This window comes from Cornus florida, unplaced genomic scaffold (genome assembly GCF_030987335.1).
Source record: "Cornus florida cultivar Cherokee Brave unplaced genomic scaffold, ASM3098733v1 CherokeeBrave_3.0.0_Hap2_Chr01, whole genome shotgun sequence".
In the NCBI taxonomy this organism is placed as follows: Eukaryota; Viridiplantae; Streptophyta; class Magnoliopsida; order Cornales; family Cornaceae; genus Cornus; species Cornus florida.
Window position 1 is genome coordinate 109,336,349 of NW_026775571.1, and position 11,783 is coordinate 109,348,131.

The 11,783-nt window shown below is 31.8% G+C and overlaps 1 protein-coding gene across 1 annotated transcript; it reads right to left on the bottom strand.

Annotated features, from left to right (window-relative positions):
* Positions 1-9,806: 9,806 nt before the first annotated feature.
* On the bottom strand, positions 9,807-10,268 carry LOC132280420 (uncharacterized). Its single transcript, XM_059782436.1, has one exon. It carries the CDS (start codon positions 10,266-10,268, stop codon positions 9,807-9,809), a length of 462 nt encoding a protein of 153 aa, XP_059638419.1.
* Between the last annotated feature and the right edge of the window lie 1,515 nt (positions 10,269-11,783).

The window sequence follows — 11,783 nt, forward strand, 5'->3', positions numbered from 1 at the left end:
GCCAAAAAATAAGGTTTTAGGGTCGGGCAAGTTAGGTTTTAGGGACAGTCCTTGAGACTGTGCCAAAAAATAAGGTTTTAGGGACAGTCCTAAAAAACTGTCCCTAAAACATAGGGTTTTAGGGACAGTTTTTAGGACTGTCCCTAAAGGACTGTTACTAAAACCCATATTTCTTGTAGTGTTTATTGGCTACAATGAATTAATAATTAGCCCGGTCCATGGACCCAATTCAATTAATTCATAAATTAATTTCTACTCCACTAAAAGAAATTAATTGAACTCCAATTAAATAATAAATAACCTCTAAGTCAATATTGCACTTTGACCCCTCTATGCATAATTTGTTATCGGATAAATAAAGCCATCAATCCGACTACTTAATTAATATATTTATTTTGGTACCATTGATTATTTCTGGCTCGATCACAATAAAATATTTGTTTGACAAAAATAATAATTTAAATAAATAAATATATAATAAATCATTTTGTCTAAAAACATACGAAGGCCTTCGAATTTACTTTGTGATCAACCATAATCAATACAAAATAAATACAAGTAGCAATGATGTAAATATTGAAAATATGACCATCTAACTATTAATTACATAACCACCCAAAGGGTCGGTCTAAAGATCCCGAAGAATCCGCCGAACAAATCAAAGTAATTATTAATTAATAAAAGAGTCTATAATTTTCTCATACTTAAGAGTCAAATGTCATGACTGTGATAGGGAGCAATTGCATACGACGGTTCTCGCAATATATCTCAACCTAACGCGGATCCAGTTCAAGTCTTAATTAATTATGAGTCCATCCATAATTACCGACTATGAACTATTTATGATTACTATTTATATTCATGTATTGATCGCCATCACATACATATATAAATATCTCTTGTAATCAAGTGGACACTATCAATTCTATAATGAATCGAAACATAATACATTGAATTCACAAATTGTATAAAGCATAAATATTTCAGAAACGTCAGGAACTTATGTCACTTTAATCCAAATGAAAATTTGCTATGCCAGGGCATATAAATCCCAACATGAACATCACACACCATGATACAAATTACAAACTACAGAAAATTAAATTAAAATGATCTTAAAAAATGCAAAGTATATTGTTGTACTTTTGACTTAAAAAGTCGGTAGTTTTGTAATTTCCACTAATTTTTTATTGCTGACATCAGGCAAACCGTTAATTACTCTACGGGGGCTATTTGCTACGTAAACTCAAATCTCATGGAAGTTAGTAAAATTATGAAATATAGATGGGGGGTAAGTTAAATATTGTCAAACTTCTGAGGGTGTTGGTGAAATTAATTTATTTATTTTTGTATCTTATTGGGGTGACGGAGATCGGATGTCTTAGTGGGTCCAAGTTGTCTCCAAATATTTGAGCTTCAAAGAGAGAATTCTATACATTGGGCAGAAAAGCTCGGGCCCAAATAAAATGTACTATATATATATATATATATAATATGGATTAGGGTTTTGATGGAGTAAGGAATAAATACGAAGCGACTGAAGGGGAAAATCTAATGGCAGACTCCGCTTCCGATGAGATCCTCAGACCGCGACGCCTACTTCCTCCGATCGACCTAGGGAAAGGCTTGCTCTCAATTAGCACCTAAGGTTCAGCAAAGTTCCGATGAGTCTCATGTGTAACTCTTGTGGCAACCGCATGCCCAAATGGTCTATGATTTCCTTCATACCAGATGATTCAATCTTTGTACTTTCGTAATAGACAAGATTCATTAGATCATTTTATTATCGTCCCCCTTTCTCTCTCTATATATATGTATATTAATTAATTAATTTGGTTTTGGATATAACAAGCACATAAAGGGAAATATAGACCAAGATGCACCTTGATTGCACAAATTCAAATTGCTTAGCTGAGATCACGATAAAGCGTAAGGGCATGGAAATTGTTGTTGAGTCTGGTGCAACTCCGTATTTCTGGCCAGAAGATGAGGTATAAACACCATGTCCATTTGCGCACACACATAAATATATATTTATATATATTTATATCAGCCATTAAACTTTCTATACAAGGAATTCTATTGTTTTTACCTTTTGGTACTATTCATAGCGTAATAGTTCTGTTCTATGTCTAACTTGTTTCTTGTTTGCATCGTTCAACACCCAATAAAGTTTTTTTACACTTTTTTAAGCTCCTGTTTGTTTAGAATTTCAATATTTTTTTTTATTTTATAATTTCAATAATTATTTTTATTATTTTTGATGTAGAAATTGGATTCTCGTATGCCTAGGCATCTATCAAAGTATGTATCACTTGATTTATTTAACACTGGCAAAGTTTTCTTTATCTTATTTTCTGGACTGGACCTGGTCTCAGTTACATTACAAGCAGCATTGGGAAGCCACTTTTTACTGATCATATCACTGCAAGCAAACTGAAAACAAGGTTTGCTAGAGTTTGGGTGGAAATTAAGGCCAACTCTGATTTTCCAACAACACTCTCTATCCATCACAGTTCAGGGAAAATTTATAATGTCTCGGTGGAATATCAAGGCTGCCCTGCTATTTGTCACAAGTGCAATTGCTTTGGCCATCGAAGCACATCAGGGTTAGCCGATAATATAAAAGTGGTTTTTTAATATTTAAAATATTAAATATTATAGGGTTAGCCGATAATATAAAAGTGGTTTTTTAATATTTAAAATATTAAATATTATAGGGTTAGCCGATAATATAAAAGTGGCTTTTTAATATTTAAAATATTAAATATTATAGGGTTAGCCGATAATATAAAAGTGGCTTTTTAATATTTAAAATATTAATAAAGTAAAGTGTAAAAAATCATCCCGAACTATGTTTGAATTTGCAAATTTATATTTAATTTTTTCATCAATATATTATATGGAAAATATATATTTTTCTACGGTAAAAAAGGTTAAACTTGTTATAATACGTTTTATTATAAATAATAAAATTTTAATAATAAGATAATCATTTTAGAAAAAGGTAGTTACAAATTTATTTATCTTTTTTTATTTTTATGATAAATTGATACTTATAACAAAATTAAGGTAAATAATTTAATTAATATATAAGAGAAAAGATAATAAAAATAATTTAATAAGAAATGAAAATTTTAATGAGAAAGGGTAAAATAGTCTTTTGTAATAGGTTTGTCCTTAATTTCAACAAATCAATAGTTCAGGGGTTATTTACTGAAGAACAATAGTTGAAGAAAGTTTTTTGCACTTTACCAATATTAATATAATATATTAGTTAATTATTTTTATTTCAAAATCATTCTCTTGTTTTTTGAAATGCAAAGTTACTAATGAGATGACTTGATTGTACATTTGGTGAAATTTCACCTAAATTGTTTGTTAAGCTTTGATTATTAGTTGTAACAAATTAATCATGAGCACATTTTTAAATTGAATTAATTTATAATTTTTTTTTTTTTTGGAAGTTTTTATATCCTTAATAAAAATAAAATTATTACATTTTGCCATTATAGGTATAAAACAAAGGAAGTGTATAAAAGAGTAGTTGAATAATTGACCATATATAGGTTATCTGTCCTATTTCAGAAGGATAATATGCAGAAGAAAGGGTTGTTTCAATTGTTTATAACGAAAACTAGCAATTACCAAAAAAAGAAAGCTAACTGATACAAGAGAAACTGGTGAATCTCTTCGAAGCTTCTGTTTCAGCAGCAGAGATGATGTTCAGAAAAAATTGCCGCCAATATTTTTTTTTTACTTTTCTTTTAAAAAAAACCGTGTTATTTAATTATTCGTGTACCAGAGATGTGCTTTTGATAGGAATTTCGCTTATATGGTACTTGCGGCATTTGCTTAATCCTTAATTTGGTTGAAATTGTAACGACCCAAATTCGGTGGATTCGAATCATTAACGAACAATGCTCTAATTCTAGGTTCTTATTCGAACTCGAAGTCACACTAAGATAAAATGGTCATCTAATATCAAGGATGGAGGATGAGTTGAGTCTAAATGAGCCAAATGGAGCTCATTCTAATCACATTAGCCTATTAAACCAATTTAATAAGGTTTCGGTGACTATGGTGTCTTTACGTCAAATTGCAAAATAAGGGCATTTACAAAACAGTCATCCATCTATGTTTGCCATGTTACAAAAATGGAGTCCAAAAGAAAGGTCATTGTGCCTCATCAAGCTTGTGGAGGACCGTCCTCCATTATCTCATTCTCATGCCCTGAAAATGTTTAGTATATGGGGTGAGTGACACTCTCAATAAGAAATACCTAAAATACACATTTTGGACTTTTGCGAGCCAAACAACCAAGGAAAGGGTTGAAAATGAAATACAATTCAAATTCCTATTACTGAAAATCACTAATCAATTTTACCGAGGCGAAATTGACTAATTATCCTTCGCCTCAAAACCGAAAACCATTTAGGGCCTCATTAATTCAATTATACACATCCTAATTGGCATGTGCTCCCTCTTGGTTGAATTTGCCACCGGATCGCGCCTTCCGGCCTTTCCTTTCTCAAAAAGTTTTTTTTTTTATCAAAACTTTTGGAAATCAATTCTGAACTTAGGCCATTCAACTCAATTTCCCACCACCATGTTAATGCCAATGCTAATGATTTAAAATGAGTGTTCCCATGATTTTATCATACATGTATAAACACTGTACACCAAAGGATCATGGCATTTCTATTCAAAAATCAATACACATCTTCATGGAGTCGATTCTTTAAACAATTGGTAAGCATGGTAGATAACAATATGCATTTGAATAAGGATAGAATGGTTAAGTTAAAAGCTAGCAACTAGAGCATATATTTCTTCATATATGAATACAATGATCATAGTTGCATCGCAAGTTTGGCATATAATCACATAATGAAGCAAATAAACTTCTAAGCACCAAAACTCACAACTTAACAAGCACGGGTCATGGCATTCATAACTGCACTATTTAACCTAGAACAAACACATGAAAATCTTCAATTTAAACATACTTGTACATGCATTTAAACCAATAATACTCAATAAGAAACAAAGAGAAGTGGGTTAGACACCCATACCTCAAATGGAGATCAAAATCCTAGCTTCCACAAATTCGAAAATGTCCAAATTCCTTCAAGTTTGGTACCAAAATGATGCTATTGACTTGTAGATCAACATTTCCTTCTACAGTCTTGGTCAAATCCCATTAAAAATAGACTAAATCTAAGGTTGAAGCTTGGAACTTAAGATATAAACAATGAAAACACATAAGTTCCAACAATTAAAAACAAGTTTTATGCATTAAATCAAAGAACCCATCAAGTTGAAGAACAAATACATACATAAAATCATTCAATTCAATTCGTGCATATCAATTACTTGTCCCATTTAATTCTCTGATTTAAGACCTAAAGTCTAGCATGTGATGGGGAGATTTCGGATTCAAAGAGGAAGAGATAGATAAGGAACTTGCCTTATGATTTTCAAATTCTCTATAAATTCTCCAGTCTTCTTCTCCAAATTTCGGTAACCTTCAAGGAATGTCCGGCCAATTCTCTTTGTTCCGGTCACCTTCTTCTTCTATTTCTCTCTTCTTTATAGCCAAATCTTTCTTTGCAACTCATCTAAAAACACAAACCCTTTTTCCTCCAACAATAAACATATGGGACAAATAATTGATATACCAACCCATAAATCATAACCTAAGTCCAACTAAAATAATAATAGTAATTATAAACACCTACACGTATATCTTTCCCAAGTAAAATACAAATATGATACTTACACATATGTATATATATCCACCTATATATATATATATATATATATATATACCTTCCCATGGGCCATAAGTGTACATAACTTATTTAGGCCTTTTCCAATTAGCTCAAACCTATACCTTTGGTTCTACTAATTAAACTAAAAATAAAATAAAACAACACACAATACAACTAAATTACAAGTAATGACAAATAATACAATTAACCAAATATCAACTAATAGATAATCAATTAATTTAATTACAAACGATTAAATAACAACTAAATCATCTAATAAAAATAACAATTAATAATTAAATCATATAATCGAGCATAATTAAACAATTAATTCAAATAGAACAATTTAATGAAATAAAATAAATACTCAAAAAATTAGGAGTATTACAATACATGACAAAATTTTTAACAAAGCAGTGACCTCAAACCCTTCTTTGTTCATTTTTTTTTCGAACTTAACATACTTTATATACACAACATAAATGATAGGGGTATTATTCTTTCATAATGTAAATATTAGAGATATTTTTCTCACTTTGCCTTGTGTAGAATTATAGTTTTTTTGAACATCACAATTCACACACCATGATACAAATTACAAACTACAGATAATTAAATCAAGATGATCTTAAAAAATGCAAAGTATATTATTGTACTTTTAACTTAAAAAGTTGGGTAGTTTTGTAATTCTACCAATATTTTCCTGCTGACATCAGGCAAACTGTTAGTTGCTCAATGACAAGGGGCAATTTGCTAAGTAAACTCAAATCTTATGGAGGTTGGTAAAATTATGAAATATTGATAGAGTATAAGTAAAATATTGCCAAATCTCAGGTAGCGTTGGTGAAATTTATTTATTTTAGTATGGTATTGGGGTGATGAAGATCAGATGTCTTAGTGAGAATTCTAAACATTGGGCAGAAAAGCTTGGGGTCAAATATAGCATCCACCGACCAAGGTAAATATACTAGGGATTACAATATATATATATATATATATATATATATATATATATATATAGGGATTAGGGTTTTGATGGAGTAAGGAAAAAATACGAAGCGAGCCAAGGGGAAAATCTAATGGCAGTCTCCGCTTCCGATCAGATCAGCAGGTTGTTGGAACCGCGACGGCCACTTCCTCCCCATCGACCTAGGGAAAGTCTTGGTCCAATCAGCTATTGTTCGGCAAACTTCCGATGAGTATCATGTGCAACTCTTGTGGCAACCGCATGCCCAAACAGTCAATGATTTCCACCATACTAGATAAATCAATCGTAGTACGTTCGTTATAGACAAGATTCATTAGATCATTTTATTTATCGTCCCCCTTTCTCTCTCTCTATATGTATATTAATTAATTAATTAATTTGGTTTTGGATATAACAGGCACAGAATGGGAGATGTATAGGTTTAACTTGGACCAAAATGGAACATGATTGCACAAATCCAAATTGCTTAGCTGAGTTCACGATAATGCGTAAGGGCGGTGCAACTCCGTATTTCCGGCCAGAGGATGAGGTATAAACACCATGTCCATTTGCGTGCGCACACACACACACACACATATTTGTATCAGCCATTAAACTTTCTATACCAAGGAATTCATTTGTTTTTACCTTTTGGTACTATTCAGTGTAGTAGTTCTGTTCTATGTCTAACATTGTTTCTTGTTTTGCATTGTTCAACACCCAAATTTTATATCAAGTATTTTTACACTTGTTTTAAGCTCCTGTTTGTTTAGAATTTCAATAATTTTTTTTATAACTTCAATAAATTTTTTATTATTTTGATGTAGAAATTGGATTCTCTTGTGCGCCGCATCTATCAAAGTATGTATCACTTGATTTATTTAACACTGCCAAAGTTTTCTTTATCTTGTTGTATATATAGTTTTTTGTGGAACTATTTTTTCCAACATATCTAACATTGTGTTAAAAAAAAAATTGTGTTTGTTAATGACAGGAAATACTGCTTCTTCTGGAGTTGTGGCTTCTAGGTTTTCTTCTGTTGCAGCTACTGAAGATGGCGAGCCGCAAGGGTAAAATTTTAGTTGGTTGGAGTAGAGTCTTGTGATAATGGCACATTAGACCTTGTTTATATACTTGTGGATTGTGAGCTCTTTAATCATAGAAGTTAATTGTAGAATTTGCGTGTTAGAGGTGTTTAATACGTTCAGTAGTAGTTTTTGATATTATTTATAAGCACTTTGTTTTTCTCAAGAGTACTTTTTCAATTGAGATATTTAAGATGTATGTATCAAAACACATTATAACAATTGCTCTTTGTAGCAGACGTTGGTTTGTTCGTCTAAGAAGTTAACCAAAGACCTCATACTACAATGGACACCTCACCAACAACAAAAAAAAAAAAAAAAAAAAAAACTCTCTCAAACACACCATCACAGTCATTTCCCAACCCATTCCTAACAAATATTGGTACAAGTACCAAAACATTCTTCGTTTGCCTCTGGATTTGCAATTCAGGTAGGATTATCAACTTTGGAAAAACCTTCGATGGACTTAATGTGTGTACATTGTGTTTAAGAGCTGCCGAGAGTCGTGAACACATCTTTAATCAGGGTTCATACTCAAGGGTCATCTAGAATGGAATGCAACAAAAATGTGGGTTTTATGCAAACCCCAATTCATGGCATGTTTACTGGTTTCCCACTTTGGGCCAATTTTCTTTTGGGCAATATGGATCTGTACTCTCTTTATTTCGGGCTTTTGATTTTGATTTTTGGCATATGGGCACATGGCCCATCATGCAGCCTGGGGTTTGCCCCTGTAATTATTTTTTTCCTTTCAATTTACGCTTTATTTATCCAATAAATAAATGCAAGCATTAAAATGTGTCTTTTACCTTTTAGATTATTATTATTATTATTATTATTTTTCAAAATGAATTCATAAACCTTTTCTTAAATAAAGTTTCATTCCAACCTTATTGTAACACGTTACTTTTTTTTTGCCATATTAATGTTAAATACCGGTTAAGATAGTATCAGTGTTATTTGGACATGACAGTCGAATTTTTATTGTGTAATTTGGCAAGAATATTAGTTGAAATTCTCCTTATGTATTGTATTGACATAATTTGTTTTCTTGTTCTGTTTAGTAAGCCAGCTTTAATTGCCTTCTCATATTTTAATGGATAAATTGTTGGAAATATAAAAGCGTTTTAAAGCATTTCAAAGCGCATATAATTGCCTTCTCATAAATATATATAATATAAAAGCGTTTCAAAGCGCATATATCATCCCGAGAAGTGGAAGAAATTGCAACACAGATGGTTCAATCGACTCAATCTCCATGTGTATTTGTCCAAAATGATTACTCATTTTGTGTTACAAATGTTTGTGAAAATTGAAGTGCCTTGTACACATCCATTCCTCGCGCAAGCTATATTCCCATTCCCGTGAAAAACGCTGGTCTTAAGCCGGAGTAGTTGTGGCACTGGCGGATCCGGGGTGGACCTGAACTCACGAAGGAAGAAAGAAAGAAACAAAAAAATTAAAAATAAAAAATTGATATAAGTAGTATTAACCCATCCAAATAAATATTCCCACAATTTTTTATTTCAACTCTGCTTTTTCAAGAGTGAAGATGGTACTTTTTTAGATTTTTTTTAAGCCTAGCCGCATTCGTCAAGTTTTATATATAGCATGTGTGCGCGCTTAAAAGCCATATTTATTGCTTCTTCGTTATGTTTAACTGATCCATGATTTACTGCTTGTCATTATATAGACAAACTTGAAAAATATGATGCCAACACAAAAAGTGGATTTATTCAGGATAATAAAAAAAAATAAAAATAAAAAAAAAATAAAAAATAAAAAAAAACACAAAGTGGATTTTCAGAACTATCTCTGAACTTGTTTGATCTTACATTTTTTTTTTGGCTAATTTACATCGAGTACATAGAATTGATCACAAAAGGCATTTATAGCTTAATAAAAGAATAACATACAGAAGAAGGAAATATCCAAATGATTTTTGCCACGTGTCCCCCCAGTTGTACTGGTAATCTTGTTTTAATAATATCCAACATTCTTCTTTGTAACAGCATAACTCCTGCTTCTTGCAAACATGAAATCACTCTTCATTATAAACTCTTCTTCCCCAAAATCACAGGGCTTGTCTTCATCAATTGTTCCAATCTTTCCTAACCCAACGCTGTAACTCCTCCCTATGCCATTCGGACCCACCACCGGCTGTCTCCGTCCTGGTTGCCGATGGCTGTCCAACTCCACCTTCGACATAGATACCGTTCGGAAAAGCTCCCTAATATCATCATCATCATTTCTCTTTCTCAATAGACTGTTGGGTAAGTTGGGCATTTGCGGAGCTGAACAGCCCACGACATTGCCATAGCCTACCTTCCCATCCAAACTCACCATGCTCTCGACGTAAAAGTCTCTAGCCTTGCTTAGAAATCTGGTAGGTGCGCCAATGTATTGTTTCAATTTGCTCTGTTTGTGTCCTCTGCTTCTCATTTTCAGATTTCTATTGCTTTGTGAATAAGTACTAGAGATCGTAGAAGTTGAAGACTGAAAAGAACTAGGGATGATTAGAATGGAAAGACTGATGATGATGGTTGGAGTTGGGAAGAGAGTCTAAATAGGTGATTTGAGTTTGATTGTTTATGTGTTTGTTTCTTGGATGGACATTTTTTTGGAGAGGACTATTATGGAGTCACTTTAATTTCTCTGGATATTTTCAAAGGTATATGACTTTCAGGTCAATGCTGTAGGGCCTAATATTCAAGCATAAGACTTAACATTTAACACAGTATGCAATTTTTTTTTTATAAACAAACGAAAGAAACATTACTATAACAAATGAAATGGATAACTAAAAATAAAATAGTTGTAATAAAGATACATGGTTTCTACTGAAATTAGAACATTGCTTTGTCTATATATATGCTTAGATTCCCATGTTTGGCCTTTTGTTGTGTCTGCTGAAATGTGTGTGGATTTGCACCCGGTAATATTGCCTTGGACTCTAGCTTAGATGGTATGTGCTTTCACTCTAAAGGGGAGGTTGAGTTCGATCCTTATTGGAGCAAAATATAGTGAATGCGTGTTTGCTTTAATATTCAAAAAATAAAAATAAAAATAGGCAATCATATTAATACCTAACTATTTTAAATAAATAAAAATTACTTAAACCGACATACCGATGACTTAACGATATCAGGCTCTTACTTTCCAAAGAGTGGTCAAAAAAAAAAAACAAAAAACTACTTGCAGTTGATTTCTACCATTGATTCCTTCAAGTTTAAAGCCCTTGTACATTTTCACATTCGCTTATATATTGTCTAGCTTCTTGAAAATGAGCCCAATATGTAGCCAACTAAAATATGACACGGGTATGAAAAAGTATATACTAACAAAAATTTAGAATAAAACTAAACCCATTTTTAGTGGGATAACACAATTGAAACCATCTGACCAAAAAATCATAGCTAACAAATCTTCATGCCTTTACCACCCATCTTCCATTCCAAAACCCAAATAGTTAACTTTGACAGCAACAAATAGGAATAAAACAAATGAATAATTAGGAGTCAATAGTTGCTAAATTCTTTTTTTCACCAGAATTACAACAATTGTATAGATGCTAATATATATCAATGAAAAAAAAACCAGAAAAAACATTACTGACTGCAACGTGCAGTCATGCATACCCCAGTGTAAAATTTCTATTCATTGCACCAAGCAGTATGACATCAATAACATTAACAATATACTAGTATATATAAGGGTATATTTCTAGATAAGAATGTAATTACTGCATTCTAAAGAAACAATTCTGTATGGCTCCAACAGAAAAACGATAGATAGGGTAAGCAAGAATACCGAGAACTATGCAAAATATATAGTATATAATTTAAGTATACAAAAATAAAAACAATCATGCATATATATATATAAATATATATTTTTCTGAAGTCTAAAGTCCAAACTACCATACCAAAACAAAACAAGGGGTTGCTTCAATTTTGT